This window comes from Rana temporaria, chromosome 4 (genome assembly GCF_905171775.1).
Source record: "Rana temporaria chromosome 4, aRanTem1.1, whole genome shotgun sequence".
Classification (NCBI taxonomy): domain Eukaryota; kingdom Metazoa; phylum Chordata; class Amphibia; order Anura; family Ranidae; genus Rana; species Rana temporaria.
The window spans coordinates 264,209,173-264,225,741 of record NC_053492.1 but is presented as its reverse complement, the minus strand read 5'-3'; the positions used below and the strand labels follow the sequence as shown (position 1 = coordinate 264,225,741).

The following is a 16,569-nucleotide window of genomic DNA, read 5'->3' as shown; positions in this document are numbered from 1 at the left end:
TAAGATATGCCTAAAAACAGGCTTCATCCGACCGACGTAACTTGTCTACGCCGGCGAAGAGTGGGCGCATATTTACGCTGGACGCATTTGGCGCTTCCATTGATTTTCTATTAACATATGCAAATGAGGGAGATACGCCGATTAACAAACGTATGTGTACCCGACGCAGTGCGCGTAAAGTCATACGTCCGGCGTAAAGTTATGCCCCATAAAGGAGGTGTAACTCGGCAGCTTCCGTGCAAAGGGCTGCACCAGGGAACACAAGCCGACATATTTTTTTGTAGTTTATATAGGACGTGAATATGATTAGGCGTAGGTTACGTTCACGCCGTAGGCAGTGATCCGGCGTATCTTAGGGAGTAGTTCCGACGTGATTCTGAGCATGCGCACTGGGATGCGTCCACGAGACGGCGAATGCGCCGTTCGTTTTACGTATCTGTCTGAGGCTCAGCCCATCATTTGCATGGGGTCACACCCACTTCCACCTACGCCGGCTTACGCCTAGGAAATCCAGCGCAGTTTTATGAATGCCATACATGCCTCTCTGCGCTGCGTCGGCGTAGCGTAAAGGAAATACGCTACGGCGGCATAAATGTGCGCCGCTGTCTGTGAATCCGGGCCAAAATATTTAATGAGTTTTAAAGCATTCCACTGTTAAAAGAATCAAGAACAGTGTATTTTACCATGCCCTATATTTTTATTTTTTATTTTTTTAGTCATTGCAATTAATAAAATCAAGCAATAAGTGTGTTGCAATGTATGAAAATACTTATCAAACCTGACCAGAGGTCCCTGATATCTAGATGACTAGGTCAAAATCAACAATGTGAGCAAGCATCTGTTCACTTAAATATAACTCTGTGACCAATATGCTGACATAAATACATTTTTCTTGGAACATATAAGTTTTTCATTTGGAACACTATTTTGAAAAAATATATATATTTTTTTCAGTATAATTATTGGATACAGATGTACAAACATGGAGCAACAATTTTTTAACCTTTAATTAAATTGTATGTAAACTTCATTTTTTTTTTTTAAATACTGTACTGTCAGATTTATTTAATACTGTAATTGTACTGTATATTTACATGAGTATGCAGCAGGCAACTCTGGGTGCCAGAATACATGTTCGACGGCTAGGGTCTTTAACGTTGCATGTTTTAGTTTTACAGTATGAAAATTAGATTTGTACTTGTGTTTACTTTTACATGTTACTTGGTATTACTTTTAATACAAGCAAGATTGGTATGAATCAGTATGTTTTTTTTCCTGTTTTAATTGTGTACATTGATAAGAATGCAAACAATACAATATCTCAAATTACTGCATATTTTAGGAGAAATAATAATTTGTTGCGTTATAGGATCTAATGATTGATCATGAACCTCAATATCTAATAGAACTTGATGGAAATAAAAAGCCTGAAGAATTATTTGTGGTAAGTTTTCCATTATTATTCAGTAAATGGGTAATTAACCAGAGACAGAATGTACTGATGTCCACATTTTGGTTTGTATGAAACATTTGTTATATAATTCCTTGTCTTTGTTTTTGGTATGCACTTGGATATTTTCTGCCACAATTCTGAGTAAGACCGCTAATCTTTTACTTATTGTTAATCTCCAATATTCAGTATAAGACTTCTGTCACACAAATGTGCAGCCAATTAATCTAAAATAAGCAGTGTATAAGCTTTGATATTTCTACTCAGCAATATGGGAAAGACATATATCAGATTTGATGATAACATTTGCAGTGACACTAGCATCTTATTAAAACTGTAGGTGTTATAGTGGGTGTATTTTATTTCAGACATCGTATTTGCTGTCAGTTTCACTGAAGGATTTCTGCAATGCTGATGTTTTTAACTGAAGCTTGGCACTCCTAGTTTTTTAAGCAGGTGGTCACAAAGAGTAATACTGTGTCCTAAAGCTAATTTCACTCTAACCTTCCCTATAATATTTAGCTCATACAATAATCCTTTTTTTTTAAATATACAGTTAGGTATAGCTGCCCTGTAATGGTAACATGTCACAATTTTAGTGGGTGATTTTGGAATGAAGCACCTACTGGGTTTTGATATTCCTTGCTAGCTGTTGTAATGAGCTCTTCCCACTAGGATTTCTGGCTCTGCGTCCCCCATAATAAGCCTTTCTAAAGTCAAATGGGTGGGACTCGCTATTACTAATTCATTATCATTTTATCTAAAACATATAAGTAGATGGAAAAGGCAGAAGTCGGTGAACACCTCCTTAATGGCCACGAAAGGTATTCAGAGCCAGGAACTCTGGTTCCGGGTACCAGGCTCTCCAAGTGATATAATAGAAATATAGAAAAGTTTTAAGGTGAATTTGCTTTAATATTTGTTAATGCACTTTTCCATATACGTGCGCCAGGCCACGTTTTTTCTAGACTTCAAGACTGGAGCACATTCGTTGTTATAACATTTTAGAAGCTGTGCATTCATTGGGGTTGGTTTACTAAAACTGGAGTGTGCAAAATCTGGTGCAGTTGTGCATGGTAGCCAATCTGCTTCTAACTTCAGCTTTTTTCAATTAAGCTTTGACAATAAAACTTGCAAGCTGATTGGTTTCTATGCAGAGCTGCACTCCCTAGTTTTAGTAAATCGACCCCATTATATCACATGATTCTGTACAGAAAACTGGAAAACATGCATTGATATGGGTACATGAAGAAAAATACTCCTCCTTTAGTGTCTTGTTTAATGAATTATCATACTGAAGGTCCACCTGCAGTTTACGCTTTATGACCATCATTTAAAATGAATAAATAGATAAATATGTTTAAGTAAAAATAATTGGAATACACATTATTATATCATGTCAAACAACTTTTATTCCAGCTAGAAAAAGCAGTTTCTAGGTGGGAACCATCAATATGTCTTGCCATGTGGAATAATGTTTGACATGGTGACATAAGTGATTGGCTACTATTCTTTTCAATAGTGTATCTAAAGCATGAATGGCTTCTTTTGGCCTGATACCAAATCCTCAGGAGACTACAGGAGTTGATTAGCTTCAGATTGGTGAAAACTTTCCTGTTCCCTACATATTATGTTTTCTTTCCTAATTTATGTTGCAGTCTATGTTGGCTCGTCTGGAATATCTAGGTTTGCGTCATGGAGCTGTGGTGATGAAACTCTACAACCCTGAAGAAGAGGAGTCAATAGAAGGGCTTGATGGTGTAAGTCCAAGGGTCTTTCAACTTTTTACTCAAAGGGTCAGTTCATTGTCTCCTGCATCAGAGATCAGTGGAAATAAACACCCCTGTGTTGGTGGCCAGTGGGAGTAATAATTGTCTCTATCAGTGGTCGGTGGGATTAATATATGGTACTCCATTGTTGTCAACGGGAGGAATAGATTTTTATTATTGGGGTGAGTAGGATTTTGAAAGCACGCTTTCACCCCTACCTGGCACTGGTGTTCAGTTGCACTTATCTTTGTGAAGGCTATATGTCTGTGGAGAACCTCATGATGCCATGCCACAGTGTTCCAGAGCCAAAGACTCACTGCCACTCTGCATTGAGTAGCTTCCTCCAGCTTGCAATACATTCCCTGCAGGGCCTTCTGATTTCAGGGCCTGATTTGCGGCAACCAATGGGCTTTAGTCTGAGGTACTACAAAGATATATGTGTATGTATGTATGTATGTATGTATGTATGTATGTATGTATGTGTGTGTGTGTGTGTGTGTGTGTGTGTGTGTGTGTGTATATATATATATATATATATATAATATACATTATGTGTGTGTAGATAGATATATATATATATATATCTATGTGTGTATATATCTATGTACAGTACTTAAGGTGAAGGGGCGCTCTAACGTTGTATATTAAATGTGAATTAAGAAAAATGCATAACAAATATGACCTTCACACAGAAATTCTTAGTGAATAAAATCACACAAATGCTCTAATACATGAGACCTGTATTTGATTGAAAAAAAATCAAATTATCCAATCACAAATAATGTGCAAATAAAGTCCTAGCGAAAGTGACTTCTTGTGCAGCAAAAATATACTGTACTGTATGTAAAGCTTCTGAGTGTATTAAACCAGGAATGCCTTCACCAGCTGAACAGTTGATCACCCAAAGTGCTTATAAGTGGGTTCTGCATACCAGATAATGTTGACCTCTTTAATTAAAAAGCAGGTCTAAATACCCTTGGGCAAGATAATACTTGTTAACAATGATGGATGCTGTATAGGTATGCTACACCTCCTCCCGCAGGGATCAATAACGGAATATGCAGAGAAAATATAGAGGAACCAGAATTGTGTAATCCCATTTATTTAAAAAATAAGACAAATGGCTGCTTACAAAGGGAGCGGAATTGACCAAGACTCTCCTCTCTTGGTCACGTCACTTCCGGTCCCTTTGGTCTGTGTGTCAAGGAAGGTTAAACGCACGCTAGCTATGGGTGATAGCAGCCGGGCTTCATTCGGCCATCTGACACACATGCAGCCTCAGTACCGGGCTAAGTCAACGTCTATGAAAGCAGCCATTTTGACTTTTTATTTGTCTTTTTTTGCTCTGCCAGCAGTTTTCTTGCTGGTTCTTGCCGAGAAAACCGTGTGTGTGTGTGTGTGTGTGTACGAGGCTTTAGTCAATGTTAACAGTGAATATAAACCGAGCGCGTGTACGAGGCTTTCAGGTTTCTCATCGGGAAATCTGGCCAGAATCTCGAGGCGAAAAATAGAGATCCTGCTCTCTATTTTCTCGTCTAGATTCTTGTTGGCTTTTTTCCCCGACGAGAAACCCGAGAGTGTGTATACTTGCCTGTCGTCGTGGAAACCTGCGCATTCTCAAAATGACTTTGACGCATGTGTGGTAGCTTCCACGGCATAGGTAGGGTGAAGCAAGATGACGGTATGGAATGTAACGTGTGCATGCTCGTCGTATGCATTGACGTCGCCGCGTTCTTGCCTTTCAAAAGCGGTTCTTTGAAGGTCTGTGTGTACACTTGGGCGGCAAGAGATTCTTGCCAAGAATCTCGGGGGGGGGGGGAAAACAAAATTTTTTCCTGACGAGATTCTGGCCCTTGTGTACAAGACCATAGAGCTATTGTCTTATCAATTTTTTTTGGCATATTAAATAAAATTAGAAGCAAAACTGACATCTTGCATGGTCATGAGATCGTAATTTCATAGTATAAACTAAAAAACGTGCTTTAATTTGTAGGATGAGCTGTTGCGGACCCTTTCAGGTTACCATATAATCGCTCCAAGATATAGGTGGCGTAGAAGCAGATGGGGCACACTGTGTCCTGTGGCTCTTAAAGAAGGCTATATACAGAAAGGGTTACCGGAGTTTGCTGTTAGGTGAGTTGGAACCTAAAAAGTTTACAATGTTGCTTTATATTCTATTATTGCATCAACATTTCTATTGCATCAACATTTCTATTGTATCTGTTTATTTCAGTTTTCTAGATAAAATGTATCTAATATCCTCTGAGGAATCGCTTAAAAAGTTCATGCAGAATCCTCGTCCATTCCTCCTACCTCCTATGCCTCTGCCTCCTTGTAAAGTTGCTGTCATGGGGCCAAAGTCTTCAGGGAAAACCACCATTTGTAATTTACTAGCCAAAAAATATTCAGGAAAGGTGAGTACATATGATATTTAAATAAAAAAAAAAGTTTCATTAGCAAACAGTGCAAAGAAAGTGACTTATGCAACACTTCCTTTTCATCTGTGGCATACTTAGGACATGCATGAAAAGGCAAACGGTAACAGGTAAGCGTCCTTTTATTAAGTCAGTATTTGTAGCTACTGACTTTCAATAAAAATTTACTAACCTGTCTAAGAATCCAGTGCTGTACCCTCCCTGGCCGGTTCAGCACTGGCATGTTTAGTGTGGAAAGCCGGCTGTGACTCCTAGCAGCCTCACAGACGGCTTCACTCTGTGCATGCGCAAGCCGCTGCGTGAATGGTCCTGCATAACTGGGTACTGAATCCCCCACCCGGATTTTTTTTTCTTCCCAAAGGTGTGCCAGTAACTGAAATGTTATGTACATTCAATGTATATAATACATGTTACAGTACTTATTTGATAAAAGCCTTCCTTGTGTGGAAATTTAAAAACCCTTGAGACAGCCGACGTGTCTGGTATTGGCAGCATCAGCAACATATAGATCGTTGCCAGGTGACTGGTAGATTGTGGTCTGTGCTTCCTAACCTGCCATTCCAGTGCAATAAACAGAGTGCAATGCAGAGGGACTACTTGTAAAGTTGGAGCTGTAGTAGGGAGCAAGATAAGCCAATGCCTCCTCTGTATTGGCAGCTCCTGTCCTATGCAGAGTGATACTAACTGCACTCCATCTCTTATCCCGGCTAGTGGTCTCGAGAATGGTTCCAGCAGCAGCAAAAATATCTTCAGGTCAGTGTGAAGCAATACACCAAGCATAATGGTATAGAGCTACTTTCACAATGATGCACTGTGGTAAACACACCGCTAGTGCTGTGTACCTGCAGCTTGTCTATGGGTTTGCTGCGCTTAGCCGTAGACTTCTATTATATCCTGTGGGTTTGGTGCTCTTTCTGAAAGCGCAAACAACTCCTGAATGCAGTTTTGGTGCACTTTTGGAAAGTGCAACACACTTGCAAAATATAATAGAAGTCTGAAGCAAAGCACAGCTAACCCATGAAATTCAGAGATGCACTGTACTGAACCTGTGGTACAGGTAAACGACATGACATCGGTGTGAAAGAATCTTTATAAGGGGCTCAGAACAGTAAGGGTTCATTTACATTTGAATTTTTTTTTGGTGGGGGCCTATCTCAAACCGGCCTATCTCAAACCGGCCTATCTCAAACCGGCCTATCTCAAACCGGCCTATCTCAAACCGGCCTATCTCAAACCGGCCTATCTCAAACCGGCCTATCTCAAACCGGCCTATCTCAAACCGGCCTATCTCAAACCGGCCTATCTCAAACCGGCCTATCTCAAACCGGCCTATCTCAAACCGGCCTATCTCAAACCGGCCTATCTCAAACCGGCCTATCTCAAACCGGCCTATCTCAAACCGGCCTATCTCAAACCGGCCTATCTCAAACCGGCCTATCTCAAACCGGCCTATCTCAAACCGGCCTATCTCAAACCGGCCTATCTCAAACCGGCCTATCTCAAACCGGCCTATCTCAAACCGGCCTATCTCAAACCGGCCTATCTCAAACCGGCCTATCTCAAACCGGCCTATCTCAAACCGGCCTATCTCAAACCGGCCTATCTCAAACCGGCCTATCTCAAACCGGCCTATCTCAAACCGGCCTATCTCAAACCGGCCTATCTCAAACCGGCCTATCTCAAACCGGCCTATCTCAAACCGGCCTATCTCAAACCGGCCTATCTCAAACCGGCCTATCTCAAACCGGCCTATCTCAAACCGGCCTATCTCAAACCGGCCTATCTCAAACCGGCCTATCTCAAACCGGCCTATCTCAAACCGGCCTATCTCAAACCGGCCTATCTCAAACCGGCCTATCTCAAACCGGCCTATCTCAAACCGGCCTATCTCAAACCGGCCTATCTCAAACCGGCCTATCTCAAACCGGCCTATCTCAAACCGGCCTATCTCAAACCGGCCTATCTCAAACCAAATTTTTTTTTTTTTTACCGCCCCAACCACATCCCTTTTAGCTGCAGTGGCCAAGTGTGTACACATGTCGCAGCAGGAGTTATACACCCTGTCATGGTTGGTGGGTGTAGCACCTGCCAAGCATGACCCATTCAAGTGAATGAAGCTGCTTAGCAAGTGCCCTGCAACCTTGTGCAGTACAGAAAAATAGGGGTAAAATCAGGCAGTGTTGGGTTGCTTTCTCACCACCTGCTTTAACCCCTTGGACCCTGCAGAAGCATGCAGTTGTAGGGCGCTTGCAGAGTGGACCATTTATTTGAATGGGTCCCGATTGGCACATGGTAGCACTCACCAAAAGCAACAGGGGGTTTAATTCCTGCTGCAGCATGTGCACACCTTTTGCCTGCTTACTCAGGCTAGTTAACTGTGGGAAGCCGACTGATGCCTTGCAGCTTCATAGCCAGTTTACCACTTTGCAGTTGTGAGCCGCTCTGAGCCCTGTAAAGGGTCCTGCAGCCTCCCGGGACATTGTACATGTCCCAAGAGGCTACAGGCAGTAGGGGGTTTAACTTGCACTTGGCTTGCCTAGGCGATCCCCAGTGGGTGTGGGTACCTGGCTTTTGGTTTTACAAAACCAGGTACCCAATCCCCTCCCCTAACTAACCCAACCCGTGAGTCGTGCTGAGCCTTGTAAAGGGTCCTGCGGCCTCTCGGTACATGTGATAATATGATATTTTTTCTGAGTCTGGGGGAATCATTTATCCACATAAATTTATGAAACTCGAACAGTTAAGGTAGGTAGGCAGTGACACTGGTAGTGTCTGTAGGAGGTGAAGTGACCTTATCCATGATGGAAAGTTAATATATTACATCATCCAAACCATGTGAATGTTGGTTGTTTTCAGCATTGTGAATCCTTCCAGACTGATTAAAGTAATGGAAGAAAATGTAATTCCATTAGATGTGTAAGGTCTGCTAGGATATCGTTTCCAAAGTATTTGATGGCTTTAGGAGCTCATTTAAATAGAAATTGGGTTTTATCATAATTATCAGCGTCTTTGAAAAAAAAAAACATTGAGAGCCTCTGATTTTTCTAGTTTTATTTTGTAGTTTGACAGTTAGCCAAATTTATTTTATTTCCTTCAAGAGATTTGGAAGGGTGATTATAGGTTTCGTCATGTAGAAGAATAAGTTGTCTGCATATGCAGCAACTTCATTATATATACCTTGTTTTTTTGTTTGTTTTTTATGTTTCAATAGTATTTATTAGTTTTCTTCACAGACAAAAAGTAGTACATATCAACGTCACTTCCTTCTCTAGACAATGATTTGACAATCTGTTCACCATCACATCGTGCCATTGCCTACGAGGGTTACGACCACCCAAAACATATGTAACTCCACATCATTCAATTGGCAATTTAGGCGATGGTAAACAAAACTCCAGATTTGTGAAAAGGAGGTAGTAAAGCAGAAAAAGGCGGGATTCAATCCCGTCGGAGAACAATAGGAAAGGAGACAGTGGGATGAGAAAGAAGAGGGGAATGGGGAGAGTTGAGGCTCCGCGCACCGTTAAATAATCCACAAGATATACCTAAGTACCACTTGACCCAGGATCACCAGTTAAGTAGCAGATCCAAGGATCCCAGACTTTATGGAACTGCTTCATCTTGTCCTGCGTGAGTGCCGTTAGCCGCTCATTCAACATAAGCCAGGACAATTTGTATTTAAGTTGATCAAATGGCAAGGCCGCGGACTTCCAGTTTCTCGCTATGGTTATTTTTGCTGAGGTGAATATGAATGCCACCAGTCTCCTCTGGGGTCCTGAAGCGTCAGGTATCTTACCCCCCAGGAGCGCATGTTTAGCAGCTTTAACTAAATTGATCTGGGTCAGGGAGTAGTTGAAATTGTACACCCTGATCCAGAATCTCCGGACCCTAGGACAGGTCGACCACATATGGAATGTGGACCCCGTCTGTCCGCAACCTCTGAAACATTCCCGAGAGGCACCTGGCACGAAAGCGGCCAGTCTAGCCGGGACCATATACCACCTCAGCAGGACCTTGTAGTTGGCTTCTATAATGGAAGTATTCATGATCGATCGAGACGCCGATTCCGACAGCCTGTGCCATTCGTCAATCTCAAACGTTTCCTGCAAATCCTCCTCCCATTGGAGCATATAGCCCAACTTTTTCGAGGAGTATGACAGGATAGAATAAATAGCAGAAATATGGCCCCTGACTTTATCGTATTGCCTACATAAATATTCCATAGAAGTCATAGTAGTTAGATCGCCTTTGCGGGCGACAGTTTGCAAAAAGTGGTACAGTTGCGTATATCTAAAGCGTTCAGTCACTGGCATTTGGTATTTTTCAACTAACGTTTTTTCCAACAATATCCCTTTGTGATCACAAAGATCGGCAATTCGTAGAAGACCCTTATTTGTCCACCAGTGAAACCCTACTGGAGAGAGGCCCGGGGTGAAATCCCTGTTCTTTAACAAGGGTGCTAACGGATTGTGAGGGGATTTAAACGTCCTATTCCTGGAGAGCCTGTCCCAAATTTCCAATGAGAATGACAGTGTCGGACACAGTATGACCGGCCTGTCCCTCATAGGGAGCCACATAATATGACATATCAAATCAGGTCGACAGGCATAGGATTCCATAGTCATCCATATTGCGTCAGGCTTTTGGGAATGGTACCTCGTAAGGTGGGCCAACTGGGCCGCGTAAAAGTACTTCATAAGGTCAGGCAGTCCCAAGCCACCCCTTTGCTTCGGTGTGTACATAGTACCCCTATTCACCCTAGGCCTCTTATCTCCCCAGATGAATTGCAATATCTTCTTTTGGAATATGTGGAGGTCAGATCGAACTAGTGACACAGGCAAGGTGCGAAACAAGTATAAAACCTTGGGTAGTACATTCATTTTTATGGAGTGCAATCTGCCAAACCACGAAGGGGGATGAATCTGCCACCTGGCCAAATCGTCTGATAGGCGTTTAAATAGGGCTGGGTAATTCTGGCTATACAACGTCTGGACAGATGAGGTCAAATTTATACCGAGGTAGGGAAGAGCTTCCCTGTCCCACTTGAACCTGTGTGAGCGCTCAAGAGTCTCCTGAGTTGATTTCGGTAAAGATATATTAAGTGCTCTTGATTTCTCATGATTAATTCGTCCTGAAATTTCTGAAAATGGATGCAAAATCGCGTATAAGTTAGGGAGGGAAGTAATGGGCGACGACAATGTCAATAGCAGGTCATCTGCAAAGAACAAGCACTTGTGCTCGTCTTCCCCACAAACGATACCCTTGACATTGGGACTCGAACGGATTTTTATCGCCAAAGGCTCAATTGCTAAAACAAATAGCAGCGGCGATAGCGGACAGCCTTGCCGTGTTCCTCTTTTGATATCGAACGGTGGGGATGAGTAGCCCCTCAATTTCAATAATGCTGAGGGAGAATGATACAGCGTTCGCAAGAGTACCAGAAAGCGCTCGCCGAAACCGAAACGGTGCAATACATCAAAAAGGTATTCCCACGAGAGAGAGTCAAACGCCTTCTGGATGTCGAGCGAAAGCAGCATTCCCTGCCTAGGACCCATACAGTCCCAGTCCGACTGAACTGCCGAGATTAAATTTATGACTCTGCGAGTCTGATCTGATGCCTGACGGTTGGGGACAAATCCCGCCTGGTCAGGGTGGATGTAATCTGAAAAATGTATTTAGTCTGAATGCTAGCACCTTCGTCAATAACTTAAGATCTGTATTGATCAAGGAGATTGGGCGATAGTTGGCGCAATCTCTGTGATCCCGACCCGGTTTTGGTATAACGTGTAGATACGCTACGTTTTCGTGGTCAGGAATATTACTTCCCCTCCTTAAGTCATTAAAATAGGAACACAAATGTGGAGCTAGGATTTCGCTATATTTCCTATAGTAATGGCCAGTGAAGCCATCCGGTCCAGGTGCTTTAGATGGATGGATGGTTTTTATGGCCAGTTTAATTTCGGACTCCGTAAATTCCCCCTCCATAAGTTCTGTGTGAGCCTGGGTGAGTCGGGGCAGTTGCACATCGTGGAAAAACTGATCCGCCTTTGAGGGCACATAGCTAGCGGGAGAGCTATAAAGTATTGCATAAAATTTCTGAAATTCCCCAAGAATGGATTCCGGATTCTGAGTGGGGTGACCTGAGGGTAGTCGTAGTTTAGGTAACGTGGCAGCGTGTTGTCGGGGCACTAGCTTCCTGGCTAACATTGTGGTGGGTTTATCTCCCATTGTGTAGAATCTATGCTTGGACCAGCTAATATGTTTTTCTGCTCGGGTGGTCAGACTAAGATTAAGAGCCAGCCGTGCGTCATCTATCTTACGTCTAATGTCAGTCTGGGGGTTTCTGCGCTGCCCCTCCAACAGATGATCTAGATCTTCCTCCAATAGTCTTATTGATTGCTCCCGATTCCTCTTTTCCCTAGCAGCCAATTGGATCAATTTACCCCGCACCGTAACCTTATGGGCACCCCAATTAATGGTAGGGGAAGTATCCGAAGCTTTATTATTACTGAAGTACTCTTGTAGTGCCTTTTCAATTTCAGCGTACAGTAAGGGATCATTTTAGTAGGCTAGCGTTAAGTCTCCAAGGAGAAGGGCCGGGTTTAGACCACAGTCCTTTCACTGACAATTTAACCGGAGAATGATCTGACCATGGGGTCGACAGTATCTTAACCGATGTCATATACGGCAGCAAAGGGGTACGCACTAAAATGTGATCTATCCGGGAATATGTGTGGTGCACCTGCGAAAAGTGCGTGTAGTCTTTTACCGTGGGATTACCCTCCCGCCTTCTAAGGATCGGTCTAGCTGGATCCGATTTGTCCATTCTATCTAGTGGGATATTACTGCCCCCCCCCCCCATTATCACCTGTCCCAGTACCTTAGGCATTAATATTCTGAGCATTTTGCTAAAGAATTCAGTCTGTCCCGTGTTCGGGGCGTAGTAAGATATGAAGGTGACTAGCTGGTCATGGAGGCGACCAGCAGCCATTACATATCTGCCTTCCTTATCTCTCACCACTGTGAGGGGAGTGAAGGGAGTCCGCCTAGATAGGCAGATCGCCACCCCACCCCGCTTAGCGGGTCCGCTCGTCAAATAAAATTGTGGATATTTCACATTTAGGTACCTAGGAGCCGACGTTTTAGAAAAGTGAGTCTCCTGTAATAAGTGGACATCAGCTTTCTGTTTGTGATAGAATTGAAAAGCCTTAGTTCTTTTAATAGGGGAATTAAAACCATGTACATTGTGGGTGACTATTGAATAGTCTGTGGGAAAACTACCGGCCATCGTGGTGGGGCAGAGCACTCTTACCTTGTGTCAACCAGCACGAGCAGGAAGCAGTACAAAGACAGATTTCCAGTACAACCTGGGACCAGGGCCAAGTGGACATGGTGGAGCGCGGAGCCTGAACTCGGGGGAGGAGGATGAGACCAAAGGGAAAAGAGAAAAAGAAATATAGGTAAAAGAACAAAAAGCATACATTAGACCATAAGCCTGTAAAACTATTTACAGGCAACCTGAGATAATTTACAACATTATGGGGAGTAGCCCCAACCGGATGCAACATCCAGAGTCGCATGAGCAAGGGTACCCTCTTCCGTAGAGGAGAAGTAGTCTCGCAACTGGGTGGCATGGATGGCCTCCCCAACCCAACCTACTAAAACCATAATTGCAGGTCAAAAAGACATAAAAAGAATAAAACATGGAACATATTTCAACGTTAAAGGTACCCAGCCAAGAGTCAATGTAGGAATTAGTGAGGGACAAAAAAAAACAAAAAAACAACAAAAAAACAAAAAAAAATTAGGGGGGGGGGGGGGGGTTAAATAAAAATGAAAATAAAAATAGGGGGAAGGGCGAGATGTGTAAAAAAAAGTCCCTTAAAAAAAAGTTCTACAAAAAGTTCTTCAAAAAAAAAAAGAGAAATAAAATAAAAACCCTGTTTTGGGTACAACAGGAACTACACGCTTTGCGCGCAACCAGGGCTATTGGGTTCGGGCCACGGTTGTTGTTTTTTTTTTTAACCAAACCTACATCTTCTAGGTCTTTGACATGTCTGTGCTGATCTTGCCACATGCTGATGAAGCAAAACAAAGTGCTCTTGCAAAAGCCCATGAAGAAGCTAATGAAAAAGCTATAGAAGCTGTTAAATTAAAGCTGCAGCAAGAGAAATTGCTTAAAGAACAAGGTATGTGCATTGAAATGACTTGCGATCTATAGGACACCACTGTGCTTCTGAAGGGGGGGTTTACATTTATTCTTCACGGAATCTGTAGGTGTTCAGTTTTCTATATACCAGAGTGTATAGCGGAACCATCTATATACAGCAAGAATCTCGGACGCTTTCGAATCCAGCGCAGATGATAAATCTTTTGAACAAAGATATTAGGCTGTATGGAAATGATAATGGAAAGAATATTTAATGTAGGAGAAATATCCTAAATATCCATTTCCAAGAAGTCTGTAAGTTTGCATATTTATAAATAATGACTTGCAAAATGGATCGCTGTTTGTTTGTTTAAAGAAAGCTATGTTCACTTGGGTGACCGCTGATTTACTCTGATATCATTGTTTTTAATCCTTATAGGACCACTTTTACAAAAATTATTTGGCGGTTATGGTCCCAGGCTCCCAGTAGGAGCAGGAGAGCCCAGGAGGCGTGGGAGGGGGGGCACTGCGCCACCTGCTCTGTGACAGTGGTCAGCGGTTATACAGCCATTGCAACACTTTCTCTTTAATGCCTGGAGCCAGCTGAACAAACCAAGCACAAGCTGATGGCTTAAGCAGCAGTCCTCAGCTTGTGATTAACAGTTCACTCTGTGGACGTACATAGTATGCACAAAAGAGCTGAACTGGTTAACAAACATTGTATTCAAGTATGTATTCTTGAAGAGTTGCTAAACCCACAACAGCAAAATCGGTCTGTATATGCAGTAAAGCATGCTTGTTATACTCGCTGTGGAACCTAAGGGGTTATAATCCTCCGCATTGTTTAAAAAGGCTGTTTGATCCTTTCTTCTCTGAACCTCTCCCGCTTGCATTGTCCCCAATCCATCTGCTTATGGTACAGAGCCTTAGGGGCAATCTGCACATACTCAGTTTGGTGTGTATCACATAGTCGGGTTAAGTCCATCAAGTTCATCCCAAAAAATTTATAAAAATACAATCCTATATACACAAACCCATGCCCACAGTTGATCCGGAGGAAGGCAAAAAAAAAACAGCAAAGCATGAACCAATTTGCTACAGCAGGGGAAAAAATTATTTCCTGATCCCCCGAGAGGCAATTGGATTTTCTCTGGATCAACTTTACCTATAAATGTTAGTACCCAGGTATAATATGTACATTTTAGGAGAGAATCCAGGCATTTTTTAAAGCAATCGACTGAGCTTATCAGAACCAGAGGGACTCTCATTTTCACAGCTCTTACTGTGAAAAAATATCTATTTCTATTTCAAGATGAAATCTTTTTTTCTCTAGACGTAATGAGTGCCCCCTTGTCCTCTGTGATGACCTTAAAGTGAATAACTCAAAACCAAGTTTACTATTTGGACCACCTATGTATTTGTACATGTTGACTATATCCCCCCCTTAATCTCCTCTTCTCAAGAGGTAATAGATTTAGTTCCTCTAATCTTTCCTCATAGCTGAGCTCCTCCATGCCTCTTAATAGTTTGGTTGCCTTCTCTTTTGGGAACTGGTGCCCAAAACTGAACTGCATATTCCAGATGAGGTCTAATTAATGTTTTTTGCAGGAGGAAAAATTATATCTCTATGGAGTCCATACCTCTCACTACAAGAAAGGACTTTTCTTGCTTTTGGAAACTGCACCTTGGCATTGGAAGCTATTATTGAGCTTATGATCTACCAAAACCCCCAGATGCTTCTCCACCATTGATTCCCTCAGTTGTTCCCTCACCTAGTATCTATGATGCATTCATATTCTTAACCACCGAGTGCATAACTTTACATTTATCAACATTAAACCTCATTTGCCACTTGGTTGCCCAATTGGACATTGAGGTTGGCTTGTAAATTGGAGACATCCTGTAAGGACGTTATTCCACTTCATATCTTGGTGTCATCTGCAATGACAAAAAATGTAGTTTTTTAATCCCAGACCCAATATCCTTTTTAAAGATATTAAAAATTAAGGGTCCTAGCCAGGCCCAGACTGGCCATTGGGCAAACCAGGCTTTTGCCCGGTGGCCCGTGGCTCTCCGCTCCATGGCCTGTTGATGATCAGGCCGCACAGCGGGAGGTGAGTGGCGCCCGTGGCCTGGACAGGGTTAACACAGGTTGCAGCCGCCACTCGCCACCTGCTATGCAGCCATGCCTGTGCCATCTCCGGGCTCCGGCGCAACTACTAGTGATGTTAGCGGCTGATTGGCTGAGCTGTGTGTCTCCCCGGGGAGATGTGAAGGAAGATTTGGAACGCCAGATAAAAGCTGCAGGCAGACTGCTTCTGAGCCTCCATCCTGGGGTGAGTAAGCTCCCCCTCTGTCCTGCCTCCCAGTTTATATATAAAACAAATTTAAAGGGGGGTCTGTGCGGACCCTGATGTAAAGGGGGGTCTGTGCGGACCCTGATGTAAAGGGGGGTCTGTGCGGACAAACCCCCCCCCCCCCCGATCCCTGGAAAAATTGGCTGCTCAGTCTAAAATGCCCAGGCCTATTTTTTTTGTCCCAGTCTGGGCCTGGTCCCTGCACTGAACCTTTGGGTACACCACTGATAACCTTAGACCATTCAGACTATGAATCATTAACCACTACTCTCCGAATTCTGCCTTAGCCAGTTTTCTATCCATTTACAAATTGATCTTTCCAAGCCTGTAGTCTTTTTGTTATAGGAAAAAGTGGGGTTGGGACTTTATATGAGGCATGTGGTTTGCACCACCACAGGCCTCCATCCCT

General features: G+C 42.9%; 1 protein-coding gene across 3 annotated transcripts in view; it reads left to right on the top strand.

Annotated features, from left to right (window-relative positions):
* Positions 1-16,569, top strand: part of AK9 (adenylate kinase 9) — a 209,406-nt gene that overhangs the window by 81,061 nt on the left and 111,776 nt on the right. For all 3 annotated transcript variants that reach the window (XM_040350222.1, XM_040350223.1, XM_040350221.1), the window contains exons 9-13: positions 1,370-1,444; positions 3,109-3,210; positions 5,213-5,352; positions 5,453-5,633; positions 13,699-13,843. In XM_040350222.1, coding sequence (XP_040206156.1) covers positions 1,370-1,444; positions 3,109-3,210; positions 5,213-5,352; positions 5,453-5,633; positions 13,699-13,843 — 643 coding nt within the window. The remainder of the gene's footprint in view (positions 1-1,369; positions 1,445-3,108; positions 3,211-5,212; positions 5,353-5,452; positions 5,634-13,698; positions 13,844-16,569) is intronic.